General features: G+C 54.9%; 1 protein-coding gene across 2 annotated transcripts in view; it reads left to right on the top strand.

Annotated features, from left to right (window-relative positions):
• KIAA0513 (KIAA0513 ortholog) overlaps positions 1-16556 on the top strand; it is a 51353-nt gene extending 34797 nt beyond the window's left edge. For both annotated transcript variants that reach the window (XM_061138319.1, XM_061138318.1), the window contains exons 5-12: positions 880-950; positions 2235-2439; positions 2785-2825; positions 3296-3374; positions 5783-5860; positions 9832-9912; positions 10305-10399; positions 11314-16556. In XM_061138319.1, the coding sequence (XP_060994302.1) occupies positions 880-950; positions 2235-2439; positions 2785-2825; positions 3296-3374; positions 5783-5860; positions 9832-9912; positions 10305-10399; positions 11314-11363 (700 nt within the window). In that variant the 3' untranslated portion in view covers positions 11364-16556. The remainder of the gene's footprint in view (positions 1-879; positions 951-2234; positions 2440-2784; positions 2826-3295; positions 3375-5782; positions 5861-9831; positions 9913-10304; positions 10400-11313) is intronic.
• The last annotated feature ends 2421 nt before the right edge of the window (positions 16557-18977 follow it).

Consider the following 18977-nt stretch of genomic DNA (forward strand, 5'->3'; position numbering starts at 1 on the left):
GGGAGCCTGGTGCGCTGCCGTCTATGGGGTCGCACAGAGTCGGACACGACTGAAGCGACTTAGTAGCAGCAGCAGCAGCAGTGGACATCATTATAGCTCTGCAGCTACAGAGTCCCAGGGGCAGGCAGGTCCTGTTTTTGAAGTTTTTTCCCCTTTTTTGTTTGCTATGTTGAATGGATCCATGTGTATCTCATACTCTCAGTATAATAAGTATAGTCCTTTACATCTGTAGGACATCTTCTCGCCTAGCGCAGGTTCTGGTATGTAATCGATTACTTTGATTTTCAGCAAGTGGTGTAGGGTAAGTAGATATTCATATTCCCAGTCATTCTCAAAGTGCTGTCTCTGGGCAAGGAGCCTCAGAACATCAGCTCCCAAGGCACTTTGTTAGAAATGCATGTTCTTGGGCCCTGCCTGAGACCTACTGACCCAGAGACTCCAGGGTGGACCCAGCAATCCACATCTTAACACGCTCTCCAGGTGACCCTGGTACTGCCCACATCTGCGTATCACCCAAGCCCATGCTCCTTCCCGAGAAGTAGGGCCAGACGCAGGTTTAGGCCTAAGATCTGAGGCCTGACCTCCAGTTCTGGGGCTGCCCCTTGGGGCGGGGTCAAGCTTCCTGGGCCCTGGCTGTCCCACCTTGACAGTGAAAGAGGTCAGGTAGATGGATGGCGAGGGCCTTCCCACCTGGAATCAGACCTTCTCCCAGGTCGTGTCTCTGGACCCAGGGAGCTCTTTCTGTGACTTCTCCTCCAGAGCATCAGGCGGGTGAGGTAACAGTTAGACATGTCTGTGAGTATGTTGGTCCTCTCAGGAACGTGCAGAGGGAATCGGGTGGGGGGACCCATCAGCCATTCACCACTCTTCCCATTTCAGGTGTCACCAGATGGACGACTTTGGGCCTGCCAAGAACCTCATGACCATGTGCTTCACCTACTACCACATCGGTGAGGCCCTGGCACGGCTCACGGGGAGGGTGGACCCTCACCTTCCAACGCCCATCGAGTGGAGCTTTCTTTTTTACTTATTTTTTACTTTTTGGCTGCACTGCGTAGCATGTGAGATCTTACTTCCCTGACCAGGGATCGAACCCGCAGCCCCTGCAGTGGAAGCACAGAATTTTTATCACTGGAACTCCAGGGAAGTCCCCAAGTGGGGATTTCTTAAGGCAAAGCTGCGGGGCGTCCAGAAAACAAAGGGAGCTGGTGTTAGGGTGGGGATGAGGAAGAGGGAGACTCCTAGAACAGGAGGAGAAGAAGGGTCCACAGCATAGGTCGGGAGGCTGAGGGTCCGGCTGTGAGGAAACGAGAAAGTGGACACACGGGGCAGGATGTTTCAGGGTGGATGCCAGGATGGCTGGTGTGAGGATGTGCAGGTCTCATGTTCTGGGTGAACGTGAACGCAGGGTCAGCCGAGGGCAAGGGTGAAGAGGAGCAGCCCGGGGCTGTGGGCTGGAGCTGTCTCTGAGCAGAGGGCAGGTTGACCTGTGCTGGCTTGTGGCCCTAGGGCCTCCCGTGCATCGCAGCTGGAGGGCTCCCCTGTTAAGCTCCTTGAGCTGCGACCACAGACACTTGTTCAGGCCTCCTCAAGGAGAGGGCTTCTGGGGGCCTGCCCAGGGGCTGGAGCTGGGTCAGGGCAGCGCTGGCACCGTGGGTGCACTCTCGCATCCCCTTCCTCTGCGTCTCGACTCCGTCCTCCCCTCGCCAGCTGTGCACAGCCCACCCTCTCCCAACCCCTCTGCGCTGCTGTAGCCACTGGCCTGACTCCTCAGCTTGGGGCCCTTTGACCTGAGAGAGCAACCTGGGCCTGCGGGGCTGCCTGGACCTTGGTCGGTATGCAGCCTTGGGGAGGGACATTCCTCCTTTCTCCTGGCTGCCCTCCTCCACCGTCTCCCGTGCCCAACACTCTCCTGTTTCAGGCCCGGCCCGGCTGCCACTCAGCACACAGTGTGTGCTACCCTTACCTATGTACGTGCTCGCCCGCCTTCTGGCCTCAGTGCCTCTCGGGGGCTGGGTCCCTGCCTGTGTCCTCCTCCGTCCCTGGTGGCGCCTGGCTGGCCTGGACACAGGAGGTGCCTGGGGTCCGCCCCAGAGAGCAGGGGCCAGGCCCTGCGTTTGCTTGCGGGCATCCCTGAGCCCCCCATTTCCTGTCAGCATGTCCAGCAATGGCAGGGGAGGCGACCCCGGCCTCCGTGGTTCCAGTCGTTCTCATCCCCGCTCTCCCACCTCCAGGTAAGCCGCACCTGCTCCCCGCAGAGTCCAAGGAGAAGCCGGCTGGGAGCATCGACTCCTACCTGAAGTCAGCCAACAGCTGGTTGGCGGAAAAGAAGGACATTGCCGAGCGGCTGCTGAAGAACACGTCGGCCAAGACGGAGAACGTCAAGGGCTTCTTTGGGCTGGAGACCAAGCCCAAGGGGCCCCCAGCCAGGAGGAGCGAGTGAGTGTGCCCCGTGTGCGCCCCTCCCTGACCATGGGTGTGACCGGGAGGCTGCTCCCTGGCCTGGTGACCAAAGCATCTCAGCCTCCTCGGCTGTCGCTGGGGCCTTAGAGCCACTCTGGGAAGCGTGGCTGCTTCCCCGCCCTCCAGAGTTTTCCATATCTCAGTTCTAAAAGACTGGCAATTGGTAAATGTAGCATTGATTTCATGCACATGCTTTCAGAAAACCACCTAAATGTACACATGGGTTATGAGACATAATCCTGTTTAAGCAATGTTGAAGGGTTCTTTGGGAAACTGGGGGTGGGGGATTGTTTTGTCACTTCTGTGGTTTCTCTCCCCAAGGGAGGAAGAGGGCAGACCCCAGGAGAAGCCGCGGAAGACGGGTGAGTGCCTCCCTGGGCCCAGGGCTGTGGGCGCCCGGGTGGCACCACTGCAGCCCCTTGGGGCCTAAGCTCAGCCCACAGCGAACCAGCAACCCCCCAGGCAGGTCCCCACACGTCTGGGGCTCCAGCTCCCCATAGCAGGAGACACTGTCCTGCATGATTCCCCAGTTGCTCTCCGCTCCAGTCTGTAATCTCTTACTGAATTTCCATGGAAAAACCACTTCTCTGGCGACCAGCTGCTCATCCCAGGGATGTCAAGGAACATTTCCTGGGGTAGGGGAGCCATTCCTGGGACCCTCCCTGGACTGAGTCCTTAGGCTGGGCCTGAGCATGTCGTTAATGATGTGGGCCTCAGAGCAGGTGCCCTGGAATTTCCACGGCATGTCTGTGTTACTCTGGGGGGACGTGGGGCCTGCCGGGAGGGCTGCTGGGGGATCTGCCCTGCTCAAGTCTCCCTCCCCATCCCACAGTGACTGTGTGCAGCCTGGAGGAGGAGAGGAAAGGAGAGAAGATCTATCTGTACACACACCTGAAGCAGCAGCCCATCTGGTAAGACCACCCTCCACCTGGGGGGCAGCAGCTGCCAGCGCCCACGTCCCCATCAGAAATGACAATAGCGAGTGTTGGCGGGGATGCGGGGAAATTACAACCTCACACACTGCTGGTGGGACTGTCCGAGGCAGCAGCCACTGTGAGAGACGACCTGGCAGTTCCTCAGAGGTTAAACAGAGTTTTATCCCATGACCCAGCAATTCTACTCCCGAGTAGATGCTCAAAAGAGTTGAAAACAGGTACTCAGGCAAAAATCTGTGTACATACATTCATGATAGCACTGTTCAGAAGAGCCCAGAAGTGGGAACAACCTGATGTCTGTCCATTCAGATGCACAAAGCATGGGCTGTTACTCAGCCACGTAAAGGAATGGGGCACCCACAGCGTGGGTTGACCTGGAAAACATTCTGCCAAATGACCAAAGCCATACCCAAAGGACCACACAGTGTATTTACATAGTGTCCAGGAGGCAAAGCCCTGGAGACCAAGCAGATTGGTGGTTGCCAGGATCTGGGGGAAGCGGGGAATGAGATGATGAAAATGTCCGAGAAAGAGATAGTGGTAATAGTTGCATAAGTCCATGAATATACCAGAACCCAACCCACTGAGTTGTAGACTTTAAAAGCGTGGGTTTTCTGGTATGTGAATTATGTCCTAGTTCAGCTGTTTTACGTATATAAATACTGTACACACGCGAAGGCCATGGAGTGGGAGACCCGTGTTCAGGGGACATCCCACCTTCTGCTGTGAGCACACCCTCGTCCCTCCAAAGCCTCTCCATCCACGTGTTTTATTTTATTTACTCACAAGTCAGCAGCAGATTAGCACCTGGAACCCAAAGGGTGTCAAACGCTTCCCTCCTGTGAGGATCAGTCTCGCAGCACGAGAGCTTGGCACAACAGGACAGGGTGTGGGAGACGTGCAGCCAGCCAGAGCTGGGCTGCCGCTGTCCGGAAGCCTGCGGCCCCGGCCTGCAAGGCCAGCTCGGGTGGCAGCAGAGAGGAGAAGCCCACCAGCCTGGGGCCCACGTCCATGATTTAACTCGGGCCCCTTTGGGCTCAGCTGGGCTACTGTCATTTTATCTTCTGCTTCAGGGTTCAGCACACTTGTCCGTAGAGGGCTGGGTGATAAATATTTTAGGCTTTGTGGGCAAGCACTCCTCTCTGCCTCTATAGTGCCAAAGCTGCCATGGACAGGATGTAAGTGGGTGAGCGTGGCTGTGAGCCCTTAACACTTGATTTACACAAAGACACAGGGGCCTGGGTTTGGCCCACGTGCCATAGGTTTGCCAACTCTGATCTTTGGGAAGAACGGTTCTGTCTTGTGTGACCCTATAAACGAGTCTGCTCTCTGCACATGGCCTGTCCCTGCCAGGTTCCCGTTTCTGTTAAGAGACGCTGCTCTAGAAAAGCAGGTCTCCTTGAGGCCTCTGCTTCCTGTTGGGAGCCTCAGCGGGAGACCGAGAAGGGGAAGTGGCTTCATCCTTGTCCTACAGGTGGTGGTTCCACCTTTGACCTGTTGAGTCCAGGTTATAGGTCCTGGGAGACATGCAGATGACCCCAGGACACACTGCCGAGGCCCAGGGAACCAGCTCCATTGAGGATAAAGGCACATAGGCCTTTATGGCCCATGTGGAACTAAAGTGAAGAGCCTCTTGATGAGGGTGAAAGAGCAGAGTGAAAATGCTAGTTTAAAACTCAACATTAAAAAGCCTAAGAACATGGCATCCAGTCCCATCACTTCTTGGCTAATAGAAGGGGAAAAAATGGAAACAGTGACAGATTTTATTTTCTTGGGCTCCAAAATCACAGCAGATGGTGACTGCAGCCATGAAAGTAAAAGTCACTTGTTCCTCAGAAGGAAGGCTGTGACAGACCTAGACAGCACGTTAAAAAGCTGAGACATCGATTGGCTGACAAAGGTTCATATACTGGAAAACCATCATGTATGGATGTGAGAGTTGGACCGTAAAGAAGGCTGAGCACTGAAGAATTGATGCTTTTGAACTGTGGTGTTGGAGAAGACTCTTAAGAGTCCCTCAGACTGCAAGGAGATCAAACCAGTCCATCCTAAAGAAAATCAACCCTGAATATTCATTGGAAGGACTGATGCTGAAGCTGAATCTCCAGTACTTTGGCCACCTGATGCGAAGAGCCGACTCATTGGAAAAGACCCTGATGCTGGGAAAGACTGAAGGCAGAACGAGAAGGGGTGACAGAGGATGAGATGGTTAGAAAGCATGAGTGACTCAGTGGACATGAATGTGAGCAAACTCCAGGGTATAGTCGAGGACAGAGGAGCCTGGCGTGTGCAGTCCATGGTTGCAAAGAGTCGGACATGACTTAGCAACTAAACAAGAACATGCGCCTGAGACCCGCTGTGTTCCCATCTTGTCTGTCTTGCAGGCACACACTGAGGTTCTGGAATGCAGCTTTTTTCGATGCCGTCCACTGTGAGAGGAGAAAGCGGTCTCCCACGACCAGGTAGGAGCCAAGTCCAGGCCTGCTTTGCCTCGGGGAAGAGGACCAGGGAGAGGCTTTTTTGTCCCGTTTCTGAAGAGGAGAGCAGAAGGACGGAACGGCTGAGTCCTCGCGTCTTGTGTTTCTTCCTCGAACCCTTCTGGCTCCGGTGCCCTGCAAGCTGCCTGAAGGGTCCTGGGCGCACAGCTTCCGGGTGGGGGGCCCAGCTTGCATGAGCGCTTCTCCCCCCCTGGGGCTCTGGCATGACTTGGCCTGACCCTCCTCAGAAATGCGAACTCCTACTGAACGAAGCTCCCGGGGCCCCCTCGGACCCACTCTGACTGTCTCTGTAAGAACCCAGGCTCCTAAGCTGGGACCCTGGGTGTAGGATTCATGTGTGGGGAAGGCAGTCGCTACTTTCAGCTGCCTCCTCTGGGCTGCAGCTTCCCTGGGGCCCCTTTGGAGACCCCCCTTTGTAAACCATGAGCAGCGAGGAGTGTGCAGTGGGGCTCAGCAAGCCAAGGTTGGTGCCTTCTGTATGCAGCAGTGGGGCGGGGAGGGGGCAGCAGCCTCCCAGGCCTGGGTCACTTTATTGGCCCCTCCAGTCATGGGACTTTGAAGTCCCCGCATCTCTTCTCGTTAATGAGATGAACCCCCTTCTCTAACACTGGGGAGACCTCAGAACCTTTCTCCCGGCAGGAGAGAGGGCAGAGCCTGCTGGCTAAGACTTCAGTCCACTGGCACTTGGGGGATCTTAAGGGAAATCTTTCTTTTCGGGGGAGAGTCAGTAAACCCCCATGGGGGCGGGATGGCCTGCTGCGGCTGTGTGTCCTGGGAGGCAGGGGAGCACGTGGGGAGAGAGGTCCCAGACCGTTCCTTAGGATTCTAGACAGAATTCTCTGCTCTGCTGGGAGACGCAGATGCAGGAAATGCCTGTAGGCAAGGGGGATCTCGTGTTGCTTTGCTCTCCGACTCCTCGGCCAGCGCCCCCCACCCACCCGGAACCCTGTCTCCATCTCTGTCTCTGCTGTGATAACCCTCCTTCCGCGCTTGCTCTCTTTTTCCATCCACATATCTTGCATGAGTTTGACATGTTCCTCTGTTTACCTGTTTCTGCTGCCGCTCCAGAGGGGATGCTGGAGAGGAGGAGAAAAAGAGGTGTGTGTCCACGTGCCTGTCCCTGGACAGTGCGGGGGCCCTTCCAGGGCCACTGGGGGAGGGCACCCAGGTGCAGGTGGGACTCGCAGTTGGCGGGCCCAGCGTTGGGACAGGCTGGTGATGGTGGGGAGCTCGCCCACGATAGAGACCTCGAAATGGCCAGGAGGCAGACACAGCCCCCCAAGAACCCTGCAAGGCCTGGTGTGTGTCCCGAGAGGAGGGGACAGTGAGGTCTAGAAGGTCAGCTCTGACCGTGAGTGAGCCAGCCTCCACGGGCCACTCTGGCCTTCTGAGCAGACCCCGAAACCACACCCTCAGGGTCACTTGTCGCCCACTTGGTCATTGATCCTGGCTGGAGCTGCCAGTGCAGACAGAGGACCTGTCTCTATAGTCATGTCCAGAGGCGTGCGGGCTCTGGCAGACCCTCGCCCACTCGGACGAGTCTGAGGGTCCCAGGGAAAGGACAGCTGCCCCGTGCTCCCCGGCCACTGAGAGATGTGGGGCCTGTGCATGTCAAGGGGCCCCTGAAGGCAGATGTCTAGGACCGGCTGTTTCCTGCGAGCCCACAATGGGCTCTGATTTTGTTTGAACTTGATATGTGTTAGAGTTCTTCCTAAGATATTTTTAGAGTTAAAGACCTGCCTATTCAAAATATAATTTCTGATACAGTGCTTTTTTTAAATTTGGTGGAAATTTCCCAAAGCATGTTTCCTTTAATCAGTGATGTATTTTTAGTGCTTATTGTTCTATGTGAAATCTTGTCTTTTTTTTTTTTTAATGCAGCCTTATTATGGCTTTAAAAGGAGCACTTAAGCACAGCAGCTACCTCCGTTCATAAAAAGCTCCCGAGTTCCCACAGTCTCTCTAGAGTATAGGGTGATTAACCAGCCTTCCTGGAGTAAGGCTTCCCAGCACCGTGGCCAAGGCCTGAGAGGGTCAGAGCATCATGGCCTCTGAACCTCGTGAGGGCAAGTGAATCTCTGGGCCTGACAGGCCTCCTTATCCAGGGCTGGTGTGGTCTGGCCATGCATCTCCCAGACCTGCCCCCCGGACACCCCGAGATTGGGGGACCAGAGTTTGGCTCTGGGTCCTTGGGCAACCTTGTGTCTCCAGCGTGATTTCTCTCTGGCAAAGTCAGCTGACAACACCATCAGCATCCTCTCTGTTCTCAGGAGCTTCCTGTTCTGTAACCTGCTCGTCACATCCAGATTCTCACTGTGGCATCTTAGACACATGACCTGCCCTCTTGTGGTATTAGACTTCCACCAGTACTGGGCGTTGGACTCAGTTTTAAAGCATTGATTTGATTGTAGGCATTCCCTGATGGACCTTCTGCCTATTTCGTCAGAGATCAGATTAAATGTCCCAACTCTAATCCTCACCACAGCAAAAAAAAGTCACCTCTGCGGCTACTGTCAGGACTTCTGTGCTACACAGCGGCAAGGGAGCCACTTCCACATGGGATGGGGTTGTGCAGTGCACAACCTGTGCAACTGTACCCAGCGAGCCTGGTGGTGGTTTGGGGATTTAATGCCTGGGCATTCCTAAGGGTGTCCACCAGGGGAAAGGGGATGGGAAGGAGCGTGGAATGGGATTAGCATAGTACCTGGAAGCACCTTCCAGGTATCTTCGTGGATGTTCTGCTAGCATGAGGAGACTGGAGTGATACCTCCTCCTACCTCTTATGCGCCTTGGTGTCCTGTGGTTCCCACTCAGCTGCAGCAGCACGAGTGGGCTCCCTCGGCCTGAACAGTGAAGAGGAGTCGAGAGTTGATGTTCTTGGTTCTGTTCCTCTTCCTTTGGCTTCTCCATCACCCTGACACCCCTCATACTCTCTCTTTTATCTTTTTTATCTCTCCCTTTTATCTTTTTTCTCTCAATGCTGTTTTAATCAGACTCCTTGTCCAGAGTGTAATTCTTCAGGGGAAGTAGGCATCTACTCATTTCCCAGGTGGCCATGTGGCTGTCAAGCTTGGGAGGACGGGGGTGGGGTGGTTGAGGGCTGACTTCCCCGGGACACTGAGAATAGCGATGCTATGCTGCAAGGGAAGGGGCTGATGCCCTGAGGGATCGGGTGGACTGGGCTCTCACTCGAGGACACAGCTCCTTAGGCTCAGAAGAGCACCCTCCCTGCCTAAGCCCTGACACCACGCTCCTGCACGGAGAACACCCAGCCCGGGAGCTGCACGGGCCGTGGTCCCTCCTCGCAGGGTTTCCCATCTCTACATAGAGGCTTCGCGCCATCTTCACTGTGGTCACAGGGTAGCAGTCACCGGCCCTGGGGCGGCCATGCAGGGCGGGCCTTGGCCGGGAGGAAGCCAGGAGCAGGGTGAGTGGCAGAGCTGGGCCAGCCAGGCGGGCAGCATGTGGTCAGAGGCTGCGGACCCTGCCGGAGAGCCCGAGGCCTGGAGACAGTGGGCAGGGAGCCCCAGGGCCTCCTCCTTGCTAGGTTCTCGACTCCCACTTTTGTCAGACACTGGTGGGGCCCTGGCATCTGCAGTTGTCCCTGCCTGTAACATGAGCTGTGGCCTCCTTTGTCCTTGAACCTTAGAAAAGGTAGGGGACGGGATTCTCATCTCCTAGCAAATGTTCTAGGTGACCGCTAAGCACACACTGTCTTGGGGCCCTGGGTCTCATATCTGCCAGGACAAGGTGATGAGTGTGTGTGTCTCACTCCCCCGCCTTTGGGTAGGCTTCTTAGAAGCAGCGCCAACAGCTCTTCGGCCCAGGAGTTCCCTCTGTGTCAGGGAAGCCAGCACCTGTAGGTCAGAGCAGGGGAGGGTCGAGCGGCGGGGACGCGGGCCTAAAGCCCCCCGCTGCCCCTCCTGTGCTTGCAGGGAGAGGTGGTGCCACATGACCCAGGAGGAGCGGGATGACAGCCTGCGGTTCAACGAGAACATCACCTTCGGGCAGCTGGGGTGAGTGCCGCCACCCCGGGGCACCCCGGGACGAGAAAGCGGGGCAGGCAGGGCCAGGTGCTGACACCAAGGCCCAGACTAGTGAGGAGAGGCCGGGAAAGATGCTCCTGGCGGGGGCTCCACTGGGGGAGCGCCACCTGTATGATGTCACACGCCCCTGACTCAGGGTTGTTACCACTGTGAGTTCCTAAATGTCTCAGAGGCACACGAGTCACTCCATTTGGCCTCCACACCGTTTCACGGTGAGCGAAGCTGGCTGGCTGAGGAGGCAATTTGGTTTTTACTTCTTTCTAATGATTCCTGGCAGGCTGCCTGTTGGGCCCTGGCTCCCTTCCCCCCAACCTGCCCCCCGGGAGGTAGGAGGGGTGCCAGCTCACGGCATGTCCCCCCAGCACGTTCACGCACAACATGCTGGCGTTCGGGCTGAACAAGAAGCTGTGCAATGACTTTCTGAAGAAGCAGGCGGTGATCGGCAATCTGGACGAGGGTGAGTGCTAGCCAGGCCGGCGGGGCTGGGGGTTCGGGAGCAAGTGGGCTGCATGTGGGATCCCCATCCCAATCAGAGAATTACCCCTACTTTACTTTGAAATGGGACATTAAATGTTCCTGCCTGCCTAAGTGCATGGGACACTTTTCCTTCCATTTGGAAACCCAGTTCTGCTAGGTAGGACTTGCTGGGGGTGGAGGGGCGGGGTGGCTCTGCCCGGTCAGTGCTTAAAGGCAGGGCCCAAGTAAAGATGTAACTTGGCACTCAGACTCTGACCTTGAAAATGGGCAGACTCTGGCCCCGAGTTGCCCTCCTTCTAAGTGACCAGTATATGGCCTGCCTTGGTTTCTTGAACCACACTGCCCTGGGAGGTTTGGGGCGAGGAGGGGCAGGGGTCCTGAGGTTGGTTTTTCTAGAATCTCTGACTTCTGTAATGAAAGGAGATATATTACTGATGTCAACTTCCCTAATAAACAGCTGGCCTTTCTGCATCATCCCACATGATGGGGATGCCTCCTCCTCGTCCCCCAAAAAGCCTTCCACATAGACATGTATTTGGCTAGACCAGTATTGTCTAAAACTCCACCCTGCACCAAGTCAAAGAGGGCCAAGGACAGGCGGCCTCAGGAGGTGCCCTGGACAGCCTCACAGTGCTCTCACCGGCCCTGTCGCCCAGCATAGGGCAGAGCACCATCCCCCCACCACGTGGCTCCTGTGACACGTTCCTCTCTCCACACCAGGCTGCTGGGCCCTGCCGGCCTGCCCTCTGTAGCGTCATTTCTGTGGGAGGATGCAGCCTGGTTCCCAGGAGCCCACCTCCAGGCTGCAGGCACACCTGCGGAAGCTCGCCGTCACCATGCCTGTGAGAAGACCCTGCCTGCCTGAGTCTCCAATAACGTTGTTCTCTCTTGCAGAGCAGTACAAGCTGCTGAGCGACCACATCGAGCAGATGGCTACCGAGTAGGCCACGGGAGGTGGCCCAAGACTCCCCCAGGAGGACTGCAGCTGGCTCTCACCCCCCATGCATGACATCGGCAGCACCTACGCCGCCCTAGAACTAGCGGTTAGAAGAATCTGGTTGCCCATCCTCCCCACCTCCCTCTGCCTGTGTCTGCCCCCCACCTGCGTGCCAAAGTGCCCCTGGGATTACACAGCTAAAACTGAGGTGACTGTCCATACCCCCGAGTGGCAGGCCTGCAACATGGGACCGAGGGGGCACAGGAGGAAGGATGCTGGGTCCAGGGCGGGCACGTGTCCATCACAGCCTTCTGCTGAGAAGACAGGGCGTGTGGGAAGGTAGGGAAGGGCAGCTGTGAGCTGGCACATGTCAGTCCCACGCCAGTGACACGGCACAGTTGGGAGTGAGGATCTGGGCCCCTCCCCGCAGGGTGGGACTGGGTTTCTCCCACAGCCAAGTACAGCGGGGGTGGCCTCTTGAGTGTCAGCCCGGGCTGGTACTGGGTCCCCTCTCTGTGTGACAGGAAGCCCCCAGAGGAGAGAGACACCCTCTATTTCAGGGCGAGAGAGAGACTGAGGCAGTGGACGGCTTTCTTGGCTGCAGAAGGCCCAGCCACAGTCAGGAGTGGGGGCGCCCGGGGATGTCGCGGCTCCGAGTAGCTGTGTTGGACCCACGCGGCCCTCAGGTGTCTGTGTGAAGCGTCTGAGATGTTCCTGGTCAGCTGACCACTTCCTTCTGAGGCAGAGAGACTTCCACCATTCGCTCCCTGGGGCCGTCTGTTCCATGATGAAGCCCAGAAAAGAGAATTTTCTTCAGCAGCTTCAAGACATCTGCCCTTTCTAAAAGCAAACAGTGCTGCTCTTTATTTTTAAAAGACAGAAAAATCTGTGTCAGTGTTATAGGCATCGTGGCCCAGGTGGCTTCTGGTGAGGACTGTGCAATTCGCAGGGTCAGGCCCTCCACCCCGGCCGCCTGGAAAGCCTGCACCATCCGCTGCCCGAGCCCTCAGGCCGCTTTCCCGAGGACTCTGCGGACACCCCCCTTGCCGTCTCGGGTGCTGGGAACCAGGGGTCCTCCCCTCAGGTCTGTCCAGGCACAGCTGCCTAGCCCGAGGGACTGCAGTCTGGCAGCAAGCCTCCAGCATGCTGGCTGCCCTGGCCAGCCTGGCTCCAGGGCACTGGCCTTGCGAGGCCAGCGGGGCTCTGTCCTTCCTGCCCTGGCCATCCACCCCATGTTGCACTCCACTTCCTGCAGCACGACAAACATGTCCAAGACTCAGCCCTCCAGGCGGCACTTCACAGGTTCCCTAATGGGGGATGCCTCCCTGGAATGTTCCAGAGAAGAGCAAGTGTTGGTTGAGCTGAGGAATGCACATCCTGGTGATCATAAGAGAGGCGATGGGAAACACGCAGGACCCGAGTGCATTGGTGTGAGATGTCCTGTCAGGAGACTCGGGGTAGGGGCTTGGGCTCCAGGAGCCCCGCTGTGTTCATGACGGCACACACACCCATGTGTGTGTGCGTGTGTGTGTATGCTGGCAGTCTCTCTGGCCACATCACTGAACAAAGCACAGTCATGTGGCTGGTTTGCCTGTCCTGTGTGGGGGCAGGCCACGCCGGCTGGAAACTGGCCCAGTGATTGGCTATGTCTCTCCTGAATGCAGTTCAGAGAAATAACATCCAGCTCACGAGTGTGCAGGTCCTGCTCCAATACCTGCTAGAGGTGATGCTGCCCCTCCTAAGACGTTCAACAACCCCCTGATGCTCTGTGCCGCGCGCCCCCCCCCCCCCCCCATTGAAGTCAGGGCCATGCCCAGTGAGCAGCCTGTCTGAGGCCCTCGAAGGGACATCTCTCCACTGCGTGTCATAGGCTTTCTTAGTTTTTTCTTAGTGGTTAGTTGAAATGTATTAACACTTTATTCTAAGGTGCCCAAAAGACTTATCTTTGTATATATAAGATTTGTGTGGAAGTGTGATTCACTCTGATTTCTGGAGGAAGACAGTAGCTTCTGGGTCTTTCCAGGGATGCTGGGGAGTGGAGGGCTCTTTCCCCCTGGGTGGGGCGGGAGGACCCATGCAAACTGGGAAGAAATGCAGCTTTGATTTCTCCCGGCTTTTCCAAGCACTTTCACTTCAGGATGATCCTGAGACCTTTTTTTTTGTTTTTCCCATATAGGTCTCTTGCAATAGCAGTTGAAGGTAGAAACAAGGGTGGCTTTGGGTCTTTTCCCCTCCCCTTCTTCATATATTAATAGATCCAGCTCCTGAGAGAGTAAGTCTGACCCCAAAACTGCTGCCCGAAACGCTGAGCCCCATGAGTGGACACCACCAGAGACTGTGGGCCTCGTGGAGTGGCTGACGTCAAGGTGGCTGGGAGGCTGCTCTGCTGTCTCCTCTTGGTGACTGTCTTTCTCTGAGCATGTCACCTCAGGGTGTCTGGCCAGTATCACTCGGAGGAGGCACAGCGTCCCTAGCAGAAGCCAGCCGCTTGCCTCGCTGACACTTCCTCTCTGTGACGTGATCTTCCTTGTGAGGCCCGGCCAGAGCAGACAGACCCAGGCAGGTGCTCAGAGGTGCCAGCGTGTGAAGAAGTTTCACCCCAACACATGCCCAGGAGGCTCTGCAGAAAGCGCTCTGCTGGCCCTTCCTGTAAACTCAGGAACTTCCTGTAAACTTAGACTCAGGGCAGGAAGCATCGGGTCGTATCCACAAGGAGAGTTTCCCATCCCAGCAGGTTCAGGGTCCCAAGCCGGAGCTTCAAAGCCCTGCGTTAGCAATGACATGGCCGGTCTCCTGCTGTCTGCCCTTCAGGGCTCTGTGAATGTAATGAGCCCAAACAGCTGATTCTCCCAAGTAAAAAGTACCCTGCTTTGCAAACAGGATTCTGTTGAGATGTGGCTTTGTGTGTCTTCATCCTTTGTTAGAGTTCTAGCAATATTGATAGGTGTTTAAGAGGGGCGTGCTAACGTTCAGATTGTATCTGCTGTGTGTGCATGTTCAACCAAAGGCAGGAGAATCAAGTTCTGATACTGTAAGTTATTTGTACAGTGAAATGGAGTAGACCGTGATTTTCCTATTGCCAAAAAACAAAACCAACCAGGCCGAGGAGCTCTTAATCTACCAAGAAGAGGACTAGAAAGAGAGTTCAATTTCTGAGATTTGTGCTCCAGTGAAACCTGGGAGGGTCAAGGTCACAGGTGAGCCCATGCTAGGTCAAGGATGGAGCCCCAAGGATGGAGTTCGAGATGCTGCCTGACCTCTTTCCTCCTTCCCAGAGCCCATACTCACCTCTCCCTCCCCAGTTAGATGGTGACTTCCACGGCCGTGGAGAGAAGGTGGCAGCCTTGAGGTGTGTTTTTCTGCGGGCTGTTTTAAGTGGGTTAATTTATCACCCAGAGCACTGTATCCCAGCCTCCTGATGTGAGAAAAAGGTATGTTCACACCACAAAGGAGTCTGTCAGGGATTTTGTCAAACCCAGGTGACCACAACCGGACGTCAGGGCCGCAGCTTTGAGCCTGACCTTCCTGGGTGTCACTGCTCCCTGAGTAGTTGGCTTTTCAGTTAGGGAGGATCCGGCAGGCCCGTGTGTGTGGTCAGATAAGCTGTGTGGCCAAACTACCTACAACTTGAGACAACTGGGCAGCCAAGGGGCGGAGTCATTTGCCAGAGGAGTGGGGAGATTGGGAAGGAAGGGGAAGGGCCCTGCTGCAGCCTCAGGGGAGGGGGCAGCAGCTGGGCCATCCCAGGCTGGTCACCCCACTGGCCATGCACTTTTTCAGCCACGGACAGAGCTACGGGTTTGCGGGTCCACAACCCCTTGGCCCCAGGGTTCTTGTTCCCCCACCCACAGCCTTTTAGTTCCCTTGAGCTGCTGCTCCTACCACTCAGAGGTCTCGCCTGTCTTCCTGTAAATCGTTTACTCCTTTTTATGACTCTGGAGGGTGAGATCTGCTTGACAAGCTTTTGACTCTCCCCTCTCCCCGCCCCCCTGCAGAGGAATGGTGTTGGCGACAGCTCCCCTAATTGGCTGGTGGGCGACACTCAGACCCGGGCTGGAGCCGGGCCTTACTCAAGCCACATGCCGTAGTACCTCCCTGTGGCCGTGTGGCTGGGAGTAGGGCTGTGAGGGTTATCCAGATAGCAGATAGAGGGAGCATTTCCAGATGGTTCCCATCCAGGGGTACCCATCCAGGAGCATCAAGATGCTCCTTATGGCTCCCCGGGCCTGTTCTGCCGCTGTCTCCCTGCTGTCCTTCCCCAAGCAAGCGCCTCAGACACCGTCTGCTTTGTCCCTAGGTGTCCTGGCTCCGGCCTGTGTCCCCAAGTCGGCTGGTCAGTCTGAGCTTGAGATGAGCAGAGAGCTGGGGAGGGGACCCTCCCCCTGGCTGTGTCCCCAGGATTCAAGGGGCCCCGCTCCTGCTGTAGAGTTCTCAGTCAGAACGGTCTGGGTTTGCTGTGTTCCCATCGCTTCTCGCAGGACCTCTGTGCAGGCGGGGTGACCTGCACCCTGGCCTGGCCTGCAGGGTCAGACCAGGCGCTGTCTCCCACCACCCTCCTGAGTGGTGTGCTGAGCTTGGAGGAGGGCTCCTGCTGGTGATGCCCCTTGGAGCCTTAGGGGGGGCTACATCTGTCCTCTCCTTGGTCCAGGATGATACGCTTGTGGAAACAAAAGAGAAGTGCTCAGCGGGCTTCATTCCAAAGCACGGGCCCACGTGAGGGCCCTGGTCTGTCCCTGTGCTGGAGGCTTGGAGTCCCATGGACACCTTGAGAAGGACAGGCCAACCAAAGGAGATGGTCACACTCAGACGGCAGGCCCTTCCCCTTAGAGTGTGAGAGAGCTGCGTGGCCCTCACTGTGGCCTCTGGGGCTGCAGCAGGGTCTCCCATGTGCTTTCCCTGTTTCTCTCTCACCCGTTGGTCTTGGACTCGAACATCCCATTGGCCACTTCCACACATCGCCCTTAGTGACCCAGAAATCAGGGTCAGTGATTCGAGTGTGTTATGTGTACGGTTTTGCAGTCTTATATCTCATGAGGTTGTGTTCTACAAACTATGTTTTCAGGTGGAGAAAGTTTCAAGACTGAGCTCTCAAAACAGCGCTAAAAATCAAAGCTGTTTCCTGTGAAGAAAAAAAAGTCCATATATTGCACCTCAGATTGTCAGAAGGTGGAAACTGAAATAAATTATCTCTAAAAAGGAAGTCAGTCTGTTGATGTTGAATTTTTGTTCTCACATACCCATGAGCACCTTTTAAAATGGAATTTGCAATCTTCTCACTGACAGCAGTGGCTTTTCAGAAGAAAACACTATTTTCTGGGGTCAAATAGTCGTTCTCCCCACTTAGCGAGCAGCTGAGTATTAGGTAGATATGTGTGTGTCTCATGGGAAGACTAATGGGCAGAAGCATGTCCACTGTGTTGCCGCTGGGCGTGTGTTAGTGAATAGAGGAGCCTCGGCCCTCGGGATACCTCCACCCCCTTCCAGCTGGCATCCTGGTCTTGCCTTTGAGCCCCAGCTGCCTCACTATTTCCCTCTGGGGGCCAAAGGGCTATGGGTACTGCTCCTGCCTGACAGCAACAGGACACTTGTCAGCCCTTACGGCTCGGTTCAACAGGCATGTTTTGTGAAATGGTCACCTTTCTCTCCTTCTGATTCTAAGAGTACCTGAAAGCTATGCTCCTTCTGCCCTTGCTAACCCCTCCTCCCACCTCCTGGGCCCAAAGGAGGGAAGCTAGGAATTTTGTTCTCATAGGAGAGAGCCCATGAAGCTTGGCCAATGCCCAACTCTGGAATTAGGAATGATTGGTCTTTTCCGGGCATGCTGGGGCCAGAAGGGGAGGGGAGAGGCCCCTTATGCCATCAAATTACCTTTAATGAGCTCATACTATGTGCCAGGTACCACCAGGCTCCAAGACCACAAGATGAACAAGCAAAGTCATTTTCCTTCAGGAACTCTCAGTGGGGTTGAGACAGCTGAGGTTAAAAAAGGTACATTTGTGTGTGTGGGTGCCTGTGTGTGCCTGTGTGTGTATGATTGAGTATATAAGTATGAGATAGTATTTTACACATATAGTGTAAAATGTGATATTATATACAATTGATACTTTATAAATTATGTAATATAGGAAATACAGAATGTTTTGGTTATTTTTGGAGTGAGTGTCCTTCCTGGTAGAATCAAGGTGGGCTTCCCCAAGGAGGTATCTTGGAAATGGATTTTGGGTAATAAAAGTCACTGTAGTGAGGATGTTAATCCTGTGGTGATCATATGAGGAGGATTTTAGTTTTTTTTTAATTAAACTTTAATTGAAACACAGTTAATTTACAATGTGTTTCAGGCATATAGCAAGGTAAATCAGTTTTATATATATGTGTATAAAATAAGTTCATCTGTATCATATTTTAGATCCCACATATGTGCTATCATATGATATTTGTCTTTGACTTCACTTCACTTGGTATGATAACCTCTAGTTCCATGCATATTGCCATATAAATGGCATTATTTCATTTCTTGTTATGGCTGAATAATATCCCACTGTGTAAAAGGTGATGATATATAAAACAATCGATGATGTGTGTACCACATCTTTCTCCAGTTCTCTGTCGATGGACATTTAGAGTGCTTCATCGTCTTGACTATTGTAATGAACAGTCCTGCTAGGAACAGGGATGCATGTATCTTCTGTTGTTTTTTTTTTTTTTTTGGTGATGCTGGGTCTTAGTTGCTGTGCGCAGCCTTTCTCTAGTTGCAGTGAGGGGGGCTATTCTTCATTGCGATGTGTGGGCTTCTTACTGCAGGGGCTTCTCCTGTTGTGGAGCGTGGGCCCCAGAGCGTCAGCTCCATAGTTGTGGAGCACAGGCTTACTTGCTCTGTGGCATCTGGAATATTCCCAGACCAGGGATTGAATCCATGTCTCTTGCATTGGCAGGTGGATTCTTAACCACTACCACCAGGGGGTCCCCGCATATATCTTTCTGAATTATAGTTTTGTTTGGGTGTATGCCCAGGAGTGGGATTGTGGGATCTTATGGTAGCTCTACTTCTAGTTTTTTGAGGCACTCCATACTGTTTTCCACAGTGGGTGTACCAGCTTACATTCCCACCAACAGTGTAGGAGGATTCCCTTTTCTCCACACCCATAAGGAAGGTTTATTTTTCCCACTTTGCTGACGAGGCGCTTGTGGTACCCCTACGGGGAATCGAATCAGCAGCCAGCCGGCCCCAGAGCCAAGCGTCTCTCCTGAGAGGCTGCAGGACGTCCTCTCCCCAGTAAAGGTCTCCAGGAGGCAGTGGGAGGTGTGCTGAGCCCGGAGTGACCCAGCACTTGGATGCCCCCCACACTGTGAGGGATCTTCTCCCCATATGTGCACACCCAGAGGGCTCTGGCAGTTAGCCGGCCAAGTCTGTGGACCCCCACCCTCCTTTCACTTCGGTGATGTGTCCCTGGTCCCAGGGTTACACACCCCACAGCCCCCCTTCCCTCCCTTTGTCTTTAAAAACCCTCCCCTGATAGCCGTGGGGAGTTCAGGCCTTTTGAGCACCACCTGCCGAGGACTCTTTGCTTGGCACCTGCAATAAGCACTTCACTTTCCTTCACCCCAACCTGGTGTCAGTAAA

This window comes from Dama dama, chromosome 4 (genome assembly GCF_033118175.1).
Source record: "Dama dama isolate Ldn47 chromosome 4, ASM3311817v1, whole genome shotgun sequence".
NCBI classification, from domain to species: domain Eukaryota; kingdom Metazoa; phylum Chordata; class Mammalia; order Artiodactyla; family Cervidae; genus Dama; species Dama dama.